Source organism: Rattus norvegicus, chromosome 18 (assembly GCF_036323735.1).
Source record: "Rattus norvegicus strain BN/NHsdMcwi chromosome 18, GRCr8, whole genome shotgun sequence".
NCBI classification, from domain to species: Eukaryota; Metazoa; Chordata; class Mammalia; order Rodentia; family Muridae; genus Rattus; species Rattus norvegicus.
In genome coordinates, this window is record NC_086036.1 from 1159005 (window position 1) to 1175834 (window position 16830).

Here is a 16830-nt window from a genome sequence, read left to right on the forward strand (position 1 = left end):
ACCACTATCAAGAAGAACAGTTAAGATAATGCTTTAGCAAAGATACTGTTTGAAATGATGTTTTTTTATTTAATAGTATTAAATTCTGACTTTTCTTACAGGTATTCAGGAGGGGACACAATGTACCAAATGTAAAAATAACTGGGCACTGAAGTTTTCGATTATATTATTATATGTTTTGTGTGCCTTACTGACCATCACAGTAGCCATTTTGGGATATAAAGGTAAGCACTTTTTTGACTCCAAATAGCAAGGGGATGTGAAATTTAAACACAGAAAAGTCATCTTTGGAAGTATGCTGTACAGTTGACCCTGATATCTATAGAGAATTAGTTTTAAGTCTCTTGGCCCCTCCAAGGACCTCAGAATATTTGGATGCTGTCATTCCTTAATGCAGGTCTTATACATGTAACCTATATACATCCTCCCACATATTATAAGTCACTTCTAGATGACTTACAATATAATGTAATTATAATATAAGAATTATATTTGATTGGATTTAAATGCCATAATAATAATTATAATATAATATAAGGAAATGCTATGTAGACAGTTGCTATACTACATTATTTAGAAAATAATGCCAAAAATAATGGGTGTTTGACACCCATTCAATGCAAATACATTTATTTGTGATATTCTTTTTTATTTTGTTTTTTATTTTACTATTATATTTTTGTGACTCTTTTCTGTTTGTTTGTCTGTTTGTTTCTTTCTTTTATTATTATTATTCACTTTACATCCCAATTGCTGTCCTCCTTCCTGGTCCCCCTCCCATAACCACTCTCCCATCCCCTCTCTCCTCCTCTGAGAAAGTGGAGACCCTTTGGGTATCCCCTGAGCCTGGCACATCAAGTTTCTGCAGGGCTAGGTATTCCTTCTATTATATAATATAAAATTCATGAACAAACTCCATCTTTGTGTCCTGAGATCTTAGCTGTGGATGGGACAGTTTTGATTCACTTCATAATCATGACAGCCCTTTATGTAGTCAAAATATTTTCCTTCTTTGTTGCTTTCTCCCACTTTTTCCCAGCCATTCCCTCATCCTCTATTTGTTTTTTGTCTTGATCTGTCTCTAAAAGGTTCTGAGGAAACCTACAGTCATCACTGAGAAATACACTCCTGACAGAAGAAAGTACTCAGGCTCTCCACCCACCCAGGGATTGACCCGTATGCTTTTTTCTACAGCATGTTCTGTCACTTTTGTTTATGAACATCCATTAAAAACACTGCCCTATAGAGATTAAACTTAACAGGCAGCAGCATCACTTCCATTTGCTTAATAAAATGGCAGGCCTACCATGTCTGATTAAGGTTGAGGTGATTTTATTCCAAAGCTTCCAGACTTGCTGCCTTCTCACCCTACCTCCCCACCATATTGGAATAGCTGTACCATATTCATGTGCTGGATCACTGACCTGTGGACTCTGTTCTGTATTGTACCTAAATGGCTTCTCCTTACCTCTCATGTCTCTGATACATGTCTCACTAGAAGGCCCTGAGTGGAGCCTCCTATTTGTTTCCCTGGTGAGCTTCTTCACTTTAGGCCCTGTTAAAGCATATCATCATGGATAGTGTGTCTGGCTTGTTTGGTTTAACACCAAAACTACAGGATTTTACAAGCACTGTCTTTTATTTATGAAATTTCCAAATAGTACATACAACTCAGGGTTTATTTATTAGGAAAGTTAGCCACATGAGTGGGTCGATAGATGAATGGATGAACAGACAGAAGATTGGAGCTGGTTTCTATGGAGATAAAGAACAGATACCTAGGCATCTCTGAGACAATCTATATAGGGGATGGCTGTTCTTCAAAGCACTACCCAGACACCAAACATTCTGGAGATCAGCTTGGCCTGCTGTGTAGGTGTAATCTTACCAGAGTGAAGGGAGAAGAAATGTAGGGAGCAGATGACATCTTGACACCCTTTCCCTCTATTCCTCTGGCTTCTGCTGATAAAAAAAAGAGAAGATAATGTAATATATGCTTGTAGTCACCAACACTAGCCTTAGTTAACTCAAAGTTGACATTCTCCAGATGCACTTTCCCTTTATGTACTGTGATGCCTTTTCTTGCTGATAAGACTCTGGTGACCCCAGTGTTGTAGGAGGCAGAAAGATAAGCCCCAATCCTCCCTTCACAGACCCCCACTTTGATGGCTGGAAAAGCCTTCTCCATTAAATGAAAGAAGAAAAATATGCAGTAAAAGTCATCCAAGAAGGTGTCTCTCTGAAGAGGATGAAAGGAAACAAAACTCCCTTAATCAAGCTTGGCAAAGGCTGTTTCTGCAGTTTCCCTCAAAACCATTCTTTGCTCCTCCTTTCATGTGACTTTCATAGCTATATGTCAGGGTCTAATGAAGTTTCATCTAGAGAATTTGTCAAGCAAGCTAGAGGGTCTCTTAGTCACTCAGATGTGGTCTGTACATCGGGTGTGACCAGGAGCCTCGGAAGTTTTGGAAACATGGTTTTAGACAGTTGCAATTTGATCCATCCTCCACCCTAGACTCATTAGTCAGTGAGCCTACATGAAGGGCATCATGTTGTCACACTCCTCCAGAACAGTTCTCAACATATAGAACATGTAGTTCCTAACATAATAGAATTTTTCTATTTCATTACCCTGCCCAGTAGGCCCTTCTTAAGATTCTTAGAACAAGGAAAGGCACAAATCTCCATCAGCATGTTTCCATTGCCTCAGAGTTCCTGACCATTGTCTGTCTGACACCTCACTGCTAAACTTTACTGGCATAGTGAGGGCAAGAGGGAGGCACAGACACATCAAAGATGCCAGAGGGCCCTTGAGAACTTGGGATGATGCCCTCCACACTCTGTTTCTCAGTAACGAATCCTGAGATAGTATTAATGGTAGAAATGTCTTTGATGAGTTCCAAGGTTATGTAACTTCTGATACTAGAATTCCTAGGAACTGTTGAAAGAGAGCCTTTCTCTCCCTGCACCTTGATTTGTAGTATGGCATAAGCATTTTGAAGGAGCGTGTGGAAGTTCTGCTCTGATCTTGTTCCCAGACTCAAGGAGGAGCCATGTCTTATCTCTCTATCTTTAATACTTAGCACCATGCCAGATGCGTAGTAAACATCTCTTGATAACTTTAAAGAAAACAGAATGAAACCATGATTGCTTCCCCCTCTAGGGATTCTCCTATATTAAGGGAAATCAGATTTAGGAAAGAAATATTAAAGAAAAATCTGTGTAGAGTTGAAGAAGATGTGGATTTTAGAGGTTCATCTCCTAGCCTGATGTCTATTTTCGACTCTTATGAGTGTGTGATTCTGGGGTGTTCTTGACTCTCTGAAGCTCAGTTTTCCTCTGTAAAACAGGAGTAGTAGGAGCAAACTGCAGGCATGGTACAGCACACATAGTGCAAACTAGGGATGCCACTTGCTATCTCATATCATAAAAGCAAAGAGGCTACTGTTACCATCATTCCAAGATTCAGTTGGTGTGTTCCAGACTCGAAAGAGACAAAACTTAATGCCATGGGATAGACCTTAAGAAAGGAGTGTAAAGAAAACGGGTAAGGAGGAGGTTAGTGTCCAGGCCGAGGGGCAGCAGCAAGTGTAAAGGAATTCCCATGCAGCTGTTAGGGGAATATGCAGTGAGAATGTAAAGAGGACATTCCTGGACTTCAGGAATACTAACTGAAATGCCACTGATGTTTTCCACACCAGAAAACAGTTTTCAATTGAGGGGCCCCATGGACAGCCAGAATACTGGTACCTCTTCTGTGCTGCCTCTTTGTTTTTGTTATCAGAATATGATCTAGAAACACGTCTTTATAGAATTAGAATTTCTAGAATGAGACAAGACCCACATTATGCACTTGCACCCTGCCAGCATCACAGCCCTACAGTTACAGCTTTATATCGGGGAGGGGGGGACTATTTTTAAACACACACACACACACACACACACACACACACACACACGGCTGCTTTATTAACACTTATAAGCAGGACACATCATTTCCTTTCCTCACGGAAAGTAAAATTAACAGTTTCTTTGTTCTTCGTTTTTGTAAGGAGTATTATTCCCTTGAATTATCTGTCCACAACAGTTATGTGCTTTTATAAACTAAAATGGAAGAAAAATTAGAGAGGGTGGAAAGCGACTTACTGTCAGCATATTTTAGATTTCTTTGGCTTCCAGGAAAGAGGCGGCTCTTGAAATTCTGTGTGTGGTTTGAGGACAGAATGAGGCATGTGTTTTTATCTGAGGGTCAAAACTGAGTTTAAGCTTGTAAACATTTTATTTTATTTAGCTTTGATAAATGCATAAAATTATTTTGTTCTACAAAATTTCCAAGGATTCAGGAACCTGTGTGCCTATCACACAGCCCCAAGATCCAAGTTGAAACTGGACCTCTGTGTCCATGTAGTAATTTTTTGTCTTAAAATATGAGTATATAGATGGGGATGGGAGGATATGTACATGTGTGTGTGATGCCAATGGAGACCAGAAGAGGGCGTCAGATGCCTGGATGTGGAGTTAGAAGCAGTTGTGAGCCACTTAATATGGGTGCTGAGATCTGAATTCTGGTCCTCTGCAGGAGCAGTATTCAATCCTCACCGCTGACCTCCAGCTCCTGTGTGGCAATTTTAGAAACAATAATAATAATTCAACAAAGTGTCATACCAAGTCAATGCTGAAGCCTCCCTGGTTAGTTGATTTATATGTTGACCTCTATAACCTATAGCTCAGTTAGGTTTCCTATACCTCAACATCTCTCACTTTTTAAAGTAAGTGGCATAATAACTGTATATTTTAAGTACTGCACAATGAGCTAAGAGCTAGAGATTTCTCATCTTTCCCTACGTTTTCAACTCATAATAGTGTGAGGCAGGACATACTCAATAAAAACCGTGGTTTGAATTTTGTTTTTGTTTTCCCCTGTTAGTGATGTGTATTACGTTCCTCCATGACTTAAATCAATTAAAAAAAAAACAAAAACAAAAACAGGAATGAGGTCTGTAAGCTGCAAAGACCACATGGAAAAGCTCAGATGTGGAAGAGCCTTTAGAGCACTTCATGGGTTTCACTGCAGCCAGACTAAACACTTGATGGAAGACAGCATGACCTTCTACAGGGTCTGCTTCACGAGAGGAACCAGGAGAATCTCCCCATATGGATGGATAAAACACACAGTAGATAGTAAATCCTGGGCCATTGAGCTTACAAGTACTATACAAAGCATCCATGATTCTAAAAATTCTTCTTATAAAATCATTATTCAAAAGAACCTTGTTGATAACAAAGACTCTACTCACCTGAGAGTCTGCACATGGCTCTGCTGCTACAGCTGAGGCAGGAAGTAATTGCATTGCTTACTCGGGACACTTTTGATTGAAAGTTGGCTTATCAAACATAATTCCACCATAAGTTAAGGATCTCTAAACAATCTTAGTAAACAAGCCATGACAGTAGGTTCTGGAATAAGGAACAGGGTCCTATTATAGGGAATTCTGCAAGGTGCAACTTAGTTGGTGATCCATCTGGGCAACTTACATCACACACACACACACACACACACACACACACACACGGATGCATAACAGGCAGGCCACTGTTGGATGCCAATCTGCTGGAAGATAGGTGTCATGGAAGTCACTCCTAGAGAAAGAGCCTATTAATAGTTTAGAAACAAACATGAATTAATCATTTAGAGAACAATTCAGAGGTGACGCCTTGTTTTGCTTCATCACTATCCTGCTATAGAATCAAGAAAAAGAATTTTTAAAAAATGTTTTAAATCATTGAATCATCGTTTAGACATGGGAATTAACAAGTTATAAATTTAATTGTTATTGGTTATTGAAAATAGATTTTAAGGCTAGGGGTACAATTCATAATAGCAAAGAGTGATTGATAGTCTTAACTTCCAGTCCCTTCTCAGACATCTTTGTGTATACATTTGAGCCAAATTATTTGACTGGCCTTCAACTTGCAGATACCCACCCATCTCTGACTTCTAAGTGCTGGGTTGGAAGAATGTGCCACCATAACTAGCTAAGCCAGTTCATTACCAGTAGAGTTCCCCACCTGCAAGGAGTGGTGAGGAGCTGAAAAGTCTAGAACTTTGTGAATGTGACACAGTTGTATGTCTCCACATGGAGGAATTGACAGAGGAGTTGACACATGTCAGGACTCCAGCACATCAAAAGTTAATCCAAACACTTTCTAAAACTTCATCATACTATAAAGTCAAAAGAACAGTTACAGATATGTGATTTTCTGATAAGTGAGTTGTATCACTGGGCTTTTCACCAGTTGTTTTTCTAAAGGAAAGCTTCCTCCATACTTGATCTCAGCTTTGTATTTCAAATATACTTTCTTCTATAATGAAATTATCTCGTCTTGGAACTGAGAAACCAATGTGAGCAGGTAAGTCAACTAATGTTTCCTTTTCCCAAATCTTAGTTGTAGAGAAAATGGACACTGTCACAGATGGCATGGAGACATCTCGCCAGACTTACGACAACAAGCTCATTGCTGTGGAAAGTGATCTGAAGAAATTAGGTAAACTAAAGCAAGAGTGAACCATTGAGTGGAGGGAGTCCCCTGTATGAGTGCTGACACCTTTTCAGAATGGTGATGCACTCAGGGCTTCTGTTGTGTTTTTCAACTTTCCTTGCCTTTTCATTGAAATACTTCCATTTTAAAGAATAAGAATTTCCACCTTAAAATTTTACGAACCATATAAGATCTGCTCCCTACTCTTGACTGAACAGGACCATTAAGTCTTGCCTCTAGAAAGCTGGGATTAACCTATACCCAGCAGAGTTGACTTTTAATATAAAAGATTGTGGCCTGTGTGGTTTCTTTCTTTTCTTTTTAATGATTCGTTTATCTTATTATATGTGCATTGGTGTTTTTGCATGTATGTCTGTGAAAGTGTTTGGATCCTCTGGAATTGGAGTTACAGATAGTTGTGAGCTGCCATGTGGGTGCTGGGAATTGAACCCGAATCTTCTGGAAGAGCAGCTAGTGCTCTTATCTACTGAGCTATGTCTTCAGCCCCTGCCTGTTTGGTTTCTTGATGTTTGTTTTCAATTATTAAAAGAATAAACTTTGGTTCAAATGATGTATAAAGCTTTATGAGTATGATTCTCCTCTTGAAAATTGCTAGAAATTTCTAGCATTCAAATTATTTTTTCTTTTCTCAATCTTTAGTTCCTATTTAGAAACACGTAAATTTTTTATTACAGTAAGTCTGTATGTGACAAATAAGAGTTCATTTGGTGGCGCATGCCTTTAGTCCCAGCACTCAGAGGCAGAGGAAGGCGGATCTCTGAGTTCAAGGCCAGCATGGTCTACAGAGTCAGTTCCGGGACAGTGCTAAGACAGATCTTATAGCTGCAGACTATTTTCCATCTCCATTTTAAAAAATCAAGTCAGTTAAGAACCACTTTATTGTTAAAAATACATTAATTTAGCCAGGTAGTGGTAGTGCAGGTCTTTAATCTTAGCACTGGAGAGGCAGAGGCAAGTGAATCTCTGTTAAGTTTGAGACCAGCCTGGTCTACTGAGCAAGTTTCAGGACAATCAGGGCTACACAGAGAAATCCTCTCTTATAAAAATTATTCTTCACTCCATTGTTTATTCCTTGTGTAATCCTCACATTCCTGAACCAAATGACTTAAAATTACAAAACAACGGATCATTTTATATAGTTTGCTTATAGTAAAAGTCACCAGAAAACTTTTTGTTATTGTCGTTTTAGTGTACAAAGACTCAGGGGCACTGAGAAGTGTTTCTTCCAGGAGTAAATATGAGGAAGAGATCAGGTACACACACACACACACACACACACACACACACACACACACACACACACACACAAGCATATTGAACAAATGAAGTCCTCAGTCTCCACAAGGATGTTTCCTCAAACACCGGAGTGAAAACACAGATGTCTTGGAGTACCAGTTCAAGGCAGGCTGTGGCCTGCTCTCAACTATGAGATTTTAACAGTAGCATTCAAATTATTAAATATCCACTGAGTCAAAGAATTTTGTATTGCAAAATCTTTTAGGATAAACTTGATTCATTTTAATCCCAGGATAGTTCATCATTTTTATTGACAGTAAAAAAAAAAAATTGAATTTCGGTAAATTTGGAAGGTTGGTTTCTTGGAAGTACACCCTGCCTGGTATCATAGCATCTGGAAAATCCCCCTTCTGTCTTTGAAAAAAAGTGTCCACCCAAGTTTGTAAGTCCTATGCTGGACACTACAGACCCAATTTTAAATAGATACAGATTCTTAGTAATAAAGCCTAGCCTGCATGTACCACAAACTTTACATCTAAAATACAGTACTCCTAGCAAAGTATATGGGATATTTACTTAAAATTACATTTATTTGTTTAGCTGGTTAAGGAGGTATACACATGCCACTGCATGCATATAGAGGTCAGAGAGCAAATGAGTTATGAGAGTCTGTTCTCTTCATCCACTATGTAGGTTCAGGAATTGAACTCATGTTGTTAGATCTGACAGGAAATGTCTTTATCCACTCAGCCATCTCTCTGGCCCATATCTTGGTGTCTGGCCTTACCTGGGCATCTCTGTACCACCAGTCTAAGTAACAAGCATCTCTTCTTCCAGGGGACCAAACTGGGAAGAAAGCTCTAAGCACCAACTCTGAGCTTTCTACCTTCAGATCAGATATTCTGGATCTCCGTCAGCAACTTCAGGAGATCACAGAAAAAACCAGTAAGAACAAAGATATGCTAGAGAAGTTGCAAGCAAATGGGGACTCATTGGTTGATAGACAAAGTCAACTGAAGGAAACTCTGCAGAATAATTCTTTCCTCATCACCACAGTCAACAAAACTCTCCAGGCATATAATGGCTATGTCACGAATCTGCAACAAGATACTAGTGTGCTCCAGGGCAATCTGCAGAGCCAGATGTATTCTCAGAATGTGGTTATCATGAACCTCAACAACCTGAACCTGACCCAGGTTCAGCAGAGGAACCTTATCACAAATCTGCAGCGATCTGTGGATGACACGAGCCTGGCTATCCAGCAAATTAAGAATGACTTCCAAAATCTGCAACAGGTTTTCCTTCAAGCCAAGAAGGACACCGATTGGCTAAAGGAGAAAGTACAGAGTTTGCAGACATTGGCTGCCAACAACTCTGCCCTGGCCAAAGCCAATAATGACACCCTGGAGGATATGAATAACCAGCTCAGCTCTTTCACAGGTCAGATGGACAACATTACCACTATCTCACAGGCTAACGAGCAGAGCATGAAAGACCTTCAGGACTTACACAAGGATACAGAAAATAGGACAGCTGTCAAGTTCAGCCAACTTGAGGAACGCTTCCAGGTCTTTGAGACAGATATTGTGAACATCATTAACAACATCAGCTACACAGCCCATCACCTGAGGACGCTGACCAGCAATCTGAATGATGTTAGGACCACTTGCACAGACACCTTGACCAGACACACGGATGACCTGACCTCCTTGAATAACACACTAGTCAACATCCGCTTGGATTCTATTTCTCTCAGGATGCAGCAAGACATGATGAGGTCAAGGTTAGACACTGAAGTAGCCAACTTATCAGTGGTTATGGAAGAGATGAAGCTGGTTGACTCCAAGCATGGTCAGCTCATCAAGAACTTTACCATTCTACAGGGTAAGTGTAAAATCTGTATTTGGATTTTTATCTATTGCTTGTATAACAAATTGTTCTAAAATATGACAATTTAAAACAAATATAATTATAAAATAGGTTTACGGATTGGGATTTTAAAACCCATGTGCATGTGTGCATGTGTCTATGTATGTGTGTGCCTATGTCTGTGTATGTCCATGTGTGTCTAGGTGGGTGTTTGTCTGTGTTGCATATGTCCACATGTGTGTATCTGTGTCTGTGTCTGTGTGTGTCTATGACTGTGTACATCGGTGACTGTGTGAGTCGGTGTGTCTGTCTGTGTGTCTGTCTGTGTACATCTGTGTATGTCTGTGTGAGTCTGTGTGTCTGTCTGTGTACATCTGTGTGTGTGTGTGTGTGTCTATGTGTGTGTCTGTGAGGGTGTTTGTGTGTATCCATGTGTGTTTATGTTTGTGTGGTTGCAGTGAAGATGTTAGCTGGGGCTACCATTATCTGAAGGCTTGATAGGTGTGGAACATGGATCTAACATGACTTATTTACATGGCCCTCAGCAGAAACAAGTGAGTTTTCTTAGTGTTGTCACTAAGCTACTGTCACTACTATCTTTGAGGGAAGCTAGCTACCTCAAAATAATTGATCCAAAAGGAAAGAAAAATGTAATTTCACCTCAGTAGGCACACTCTTAGTACTACTGATCACCCATAATCTCAATATTTGGGAGACTCAGGAAGGAGGATTCTTAAATTCAAAGTCAGTCTGTGCTACAAAACAAGACCCTTCTCAAGGAAAAAATAAGTACTCAGATGCTTGTAATCCCGGCAGTAAAAAGCAAAGACAGGAAGATCGGGAATTCAATGTGAGTTCACAGAAGATGGAAACAGAGTGACTGGCATAGAAAATGAGTTTGGCTGTCATCCAGGGTATCTGTGGCTTGGATTTAAATTTAATCCCAACAATAAACTGCCATCATAGGTTTGAAGGTATAAGAACAACTGGATGCTCTGCCCCTCTATCCAAGGCATACAAAGATGGTGAGGTAGATGTTCAACTTTTGGTAGCTCAACCTAAAAGAATTTTAAAGCCTCTGAAGTTGGGGGATAAGAAATCATTCTTAACTTTCAAAAAGGGAATAAAAGGTGGACTTTACATACTGTATTTAGTGGAGGATTTGATTTCAAACCTGAAAAAGTTTAAGAAGGAGTTAGAGAAAGATGTGAGCTTTTAAGGAAGTTACTGTCACAAAAAGTTCACTAGGCATATGACCTCATCTTATTTCCTTACACTGACCAAATTCTTAGAGTAGTCAAACTTGGAAAATCAAAACATGCCTGCATTTCACCAAGACATTGAGCATTGTTGAGCCTGTTAGGAACAATGTAGAAAATAGGTGAATTGTAACACAGTTGAGCAAATACATTGATGGTAGTGGGTTGGTTGGTTGGTTGATTGGTTGATTGGTTGGTTGGTTGGTTGGTTGGTTGGTTGGTTGGTTGATTGGTTGGTTTTAAATACATACCTATATAAGGTCAAATCAAACACAGTTTCTGCCAGTCACAGTCTTGATGCAATGCAGTTGGGTCATCTGTTTAAGAACTTCCCATGCTGCCGGTTCCCCAAGGAGTTTTGGGTTCATCAGAAACTGCTCTGGGAAAATGTGTATTTCCATGTTTCTATGTTGCTTCAGACTCTTGACACAACTCATTGTCTTGAACCTAAGGGTCATCATCTCAGGAATACCCTCAATTCTTGGAAGCTATCCAATTCTTGGTCAGGCAACCATATCACAGAATCTCAGTTTCTGCAAAGCCAGCAAAAAGCCTGTCTGTCTAGTTTGCTAAGGTGGAGCCTGAATGGCATGACCTAGTAAGAAAATTATTTTCTGGGGTGGAGAGATGGCTCAGTGGTTAAGAGCACTGACTGCTCTTCTAGAGATCTTGAGTTCAAATCCCAGCAACCACATGGTGGCTCACAACCATCTGTAATAAGATCTGATGCCTTCTGGTGTACCTGAAGACAGCTACAGTATACTTATATATAATAAATAAAAATCTTAAAAAAAAAAGAAAGAAAATTACTTTCAACACCTTTACCATATACTGTTGGTTAGAAGTAAGTCCCAGGTTTCAGACTTAAAAGAAAGTCACGTGGGGTCGGGGATTTAGCTCAGTGGTAGAGCGCTCACCTAGCAAGCACAAGGCCCTGGGTTCGGTCCTCAGCTCCGAAAACAAACAAACAAACAAAAAAAACAAAAACAAAAAAAAGAAAGTCACGCATGCATCACTGGAGGTCACTTTAAGGAGTGTTTGCCACATTAGCTGAATGTTCAACTATAAAAAGCACCTGTGGACATGAAGGACAAATTCAGGTAGCAGTTGGCAGAATCATTTTTAACAGTTTTGTCAGTAGCACAAAACATATAGTAAGTAAAGATGATAGAATCACCCAAAACCTGAGAGCCAGGAATCATAGCAAGATGTTAACCCAATAGAACAGATCTCTGCTTCAGCCTCTCTTCAAAGTTCTCTAAAACCTTGAAAGTCAGACAAAATTTAGGCCATTTCTCTACCTTATGTCACACAGAAGTTTTATTGTTAAACTTGTTTAAAACTGTCTCAAGTAGGATGGAAAGCATTTCTCAAAGTCTACGGTTCATATGACAAAGCCAAAAAGAGACAGTGACGAAAAGTCTAACATCTGAAAATTCAGCATCTTAAGCTTCCCTACATTTCTGACATCTGGGAGCCACACCATGACAGTGCAAATGTGGGGCTACCCAGCATCCTACTTTGGTTCTCTGGGTACATTTTGGGAGCCTGTAACAGCTTTTTGAGCCACATGGAAACCCTGGGAATTCAGAATCTCAGGTTAGAGAAGTACCTACCCAGCCTTGACATTTAATGACATTTCAGTCAGTCTAAAAGCAAATCTTAGTTGCACTTCTGCAATGAACATCCATGTGCCCCCACAAAAATACACACTTGATTCTAAATTCAAGTTGTTGAACACATACACATAATACTTTCCCATTTTATGTGTAGGGGGTAGGAATTTTAACTTATTTATTTGTTCATTCATCTGTGCCTCTGTGTGTGTGTGTGTGTGTGTGTGTGTGTGTGTGTGTGTGTGTGTGTGTGTGTGTGTTTTCCCTTGTTTCTGCTGCTGCACCACACTTGACTAGCATGTGAGTGAGTCTTTGGGTGATGTGCCTACCTCTCTGCCACTGACCTCTCTGCATGAAAGCTGTGACTGTAGTGCAAGCTCCTGCAATTGCTTTTTTAGATGAGTTCAGGGGTCGAGCTTGGGTTGTCAGGCTTGTACAACTAGCACCTTTACCCAGTGCGCCATCTCCCCAGCCTCCTCATTTCATTTTACTTTAACTTCAACAGCCATCCAATAAAAGACTACTCAAGTAAGACCAGAAGCCCTGAGATAATTCAGAGGCTAACCAATAACACTAGCATCTTGGGTCCTATAGGAAAACATTCTGTGTTCGATGCTGGCTTTAAAATAGCTTTGGCTCTTTTCATCAATTTCTCTAACAAGAAAAGTAAACATCTAAATTCAGTGAGCAAAGTATATCATGTGAATCCTATTATTATCCCTGGAGCACAGCATCAGCATCTTACTGGAGTCCCTGCTTTTAGGTGGTTTTTGCAAGGTGAAAGCAGCTGTGAGTGACCAGCAATATGATGGACCTGCCAACCGGTTTATGCATAGTTACAGATGGTAAACCTAATTTTACTGTGAAACTGGGTACAGTGGATAAGTGCAATACTCTACCTGAAAAGACTTGGTTTTATACTAACCTAGCTGGGAATCCATTGAAAGTTAGATTTTTATTAAAGACATAAACTTGAACCACACTTCTATGCCTATTCCTTTCCATTGTGTGATTTAGAAACTAGCATATGCTGGTGTTTTGTGCTGACTCTGGAACCCATGTTTAATGCCCTCCTTCAAACAGTGTCTATATGTACACTTGCTGAAGATATTCAGCTATTTCCAGTTGGGGGGTAGGGATCATCTAGACCCAGTCAGAAATAATAAACAGTAAAAAAGCTTCACCCCAAATGACAGAGATGGATTTGGGTCTGAGATGGGAAGCTGTGTGCATTTGGAGCCTGGGGAGGGTTGCAGAAAGAAGTCTAACTGAGCTGAGAAGCAATCCCTGAAAAGCACTGTCCCAGAAGCTTTCAGGGAAACATCAACCCCTAGTGTGAGGAGCTGAGAAACTAATTATTGGCTGAAAGTTTAGAAAGTAAGGATCAAGAATGACTAAAGTGATTGGATTTCCTAACAGATCTTCACTCGGTGGATTTTCCGAGGTCTAATATATACTCTGAGTGAAACACACAATTAAGAAGTTATGATTTTTATGTGCCTGTTTCAGAGACACACCCATCAAAGCTACCTTCCCCACTCTAAGCCTCTAGGGCACCATTTTGCAGTGACACAGGCACCAATTTACTTTAAAGAGATTACATATAGGAGGAGGAGGTTCTTCCCATGTGTCTCTCAATGACATGGATTGGCTAATGCGCTCACTCAGATTAAAGAGAAAACTCAATTAAGACCAATGGACTGGTTCTTAAATGCCATTTAAGAGTCAGGAAAGACAGGTCTCTCCACAGCCATGCCATAGCTGGATTCAGGATCCACCTAACACGTAGGTTGGGAAGAGTTACCTCTTGGAATAAGGTAACAAATACAAGGTAGGTCGCCATTACCTGGAAACCTCTTCCTTCCGATGTTTCCTGGTGCAAACTGTTGACATATTAAGGTGCTGGGCTTTCGACAATGAGGCTTATGCATTTGATAAATGATCCTAAATAAAGCTGCCATATCGTGATGTCTACCTGATCTCAGCAAGCCAGACAAAGACTAAATACATAGAAACAGAAGGGGAACTGCACAGCTTTTCTGTTGGTGACAAACACTGGTATCTGTTTCAGCACGGATCCCATCTGTGAACACTGTTGAGCTTCATCCTAAACACTGTGCATAGGAAGGGTAGGATTATTAAAAAGAAAAATAAACCAACACATCATTGTATTGTTTTGCATAGATTTAAACTGGCTGAAACAACAGAATTTCTTTCCTTATAGTTCTCAAGCCTAGAAGCCCAGGTCTTGACAAGGTTGGTTTCTTCCAAGATCTCTCTCCTTAGATTGCAGATGGTCATCTCCTTCTCATATCTCCATCTGGGTCTCCCTCTGTGTCTAGATCTTTTTGTTTTTATGGGCATGTGGGTGGTACATGTGTATGGTGTATTCGCATGTGTAGAGAGTAATGTGCATAGCCATGCACACACATGGAGGCCAGAGGAAGATATTGGGTAAGCTGCTTTTCAATCTGTCTTAATCCTTGAAGCCAACAATGCATCAAAGATATTAAATACTCTTTAATGCCTATGTTTGTGTGCTGGGTTTGTTTGTTTGTTTGTTTTTATTGTAGGCTATATAAGCAGATACACACTCACAACTGACTTCATATGTATATATGTGTTTACTCAAATATATATGTGTGTATGTGTGTATGTGTGTTTTTTTATGTTTTAGGTCCTCCTGGCCCCAGAGGTCCAAAAGGTGACAGAGGATCTCAGGGACCGCCTGGTCCAACTGGCAACAAGGGACAGAAAGGAGAGAAGGGAGAGCCTGGTCCACCTGGCCCTGCGGGTGAGCGAGGCACAATTGGACCAGTAGGCCCTCCTGGAGAGCGTGGCAGCAAAGGATCCAAAGGCTCACAGGGTCCCAAAGGATCACGTGGGTCCCCAGGAAAGCCTGGCCCTCAAGGGCCTAGTGGAGACCCTGGACCACCAGGTCCACCAGGCAAGGATGGACTCCCTGGCCCTCAGGGCCCTCCTGGCTTCCAGGGACTACAGGGCACTGTGGGTGAACCTGGAGTACCTGGACCTCGGGGGCTACCAGGCTTACCAGGGGTGCCAGGCATGCCTGGGCCCAAGGGACCACCTGGCCCCCCAGGTCCCTCAGGAGCAATGGAGCCGTTGGCTCTGCAGAATGAACCAACCCCAGCATCAGAGGTCAACGGTAAGTCCAAATCATCCTTTTCAGCCAGAAATAAGGCAGTGTGTAGGCTTGGCTAAACCAGACCTCAGGAGTCCCCTAATTACACTTAATATCAGGGACCCTATGTGTTCCTCTGGATGCCTCGGTGCTGTCACTCAGGACCCTGTGTTCCTGCTTAAACATTATCAGGACTCTACTCATTTAGATGAGCCAGGCCCTCAGAAGATACCTATACCCCAAGTACTTATTTCAAGCTATCCTGCACCGGCTGCTCCCTGACCATCCTTCCTTGTCTTTCTTCTTTCTCCTAGAAACAGACCATTCCATCAATTAACTCCATCAGTATGCAGATGGGGTTTCTGTGATAGACCACACTCTGGTTTTGCTTAAGAAGCTGCTGTGGTGTCTGTCTTTTTGACCATTAAGTCTTCACAAAACTCTGTTCTAGTTAGGAAACAAGCCATGTGGGTCACTCATGCTGGTCCATGAACTTTGGTTCTGAAGTACACTTGTTTACAAGCTCCAGCTGATCCAAGACTGACAATGAGTATCAGGGCCCACCCCACTTTCTTCTTTCTGTCATTATAAAGCCTAACCCAACCCAATCACAGCCTTTCCACACTGTGTGGTGTTCACTATTGTGTACTGTAAAATCCACAACTGTGAACATCTGTCCATGTTCTGTACAGGGACACTCCATTGGCATGCAAGCAGTGTGAGGCTGTCACTTTGGTATCTTAAACATAGCTGAGGAAATGCAGAGTGCCTTTTTTTTTAGATCAACATTTAAAAACGTTACATTCCTAGGATGTCCGCCTCACTGGAAGAACTTCACAGATAAATGTTACTATTTTTCGGTGGAGAAAGAAATTTTTGAAGATGCTAAGCTTTTCTGTGAAGACAAATCTTCCCATCTCGTTTTCATAAACTCAAGAGAGGAACAGGTATGTCAGCTGCATACTTGGTTGGAGAAAACTATAATTTAGAGATAAGTTATACTTGAAAATTGCATGCCTTTGAGGGAGTCAAAGAGATCAAAAATTCATGATCTCATAAACAAGGAAAGCTGCAGTTTGCATGGGCTTTATCCAGGCATGCGAATATGTGAATTGTCATGCTTCTTAGGCCCACAGATATATAGCTC

At 40.8% G+C, this 16830-nt stretch overlaps 1 protein-coding gene across 1 annotated transcript in view; it reads left to right on the forward strand.

Annotated features, from left to right (window-relative positions):
- Window positions 1-16830, forward strand: part of Colec12 (collectin sub-family member 12) — a 187669-nt gene that overhangs the window by 153218 nt on the left and 17621 nt on the right. The window contains exons 3-7 of the mRNA NM_001025721.1: window positions 102-224; window positions 6448-6546; window positions 8635-9681; window positions 15219-15707; window positions 16494-16630. Coding sequence (NP_001020892.1) covers window positions 102-224; window positions 6448-6546; window positions 8635-9681; window positions 15219-15707; window positions 16494-16630 — 1895 coding nt within the window. The remainder of the gene's footprint in view (window positions 1-101; window positions 225-6447; window positions 6547-8634; window positions 9682-15218; window positions 15708-16493; window positions 16631-16830) is intronic.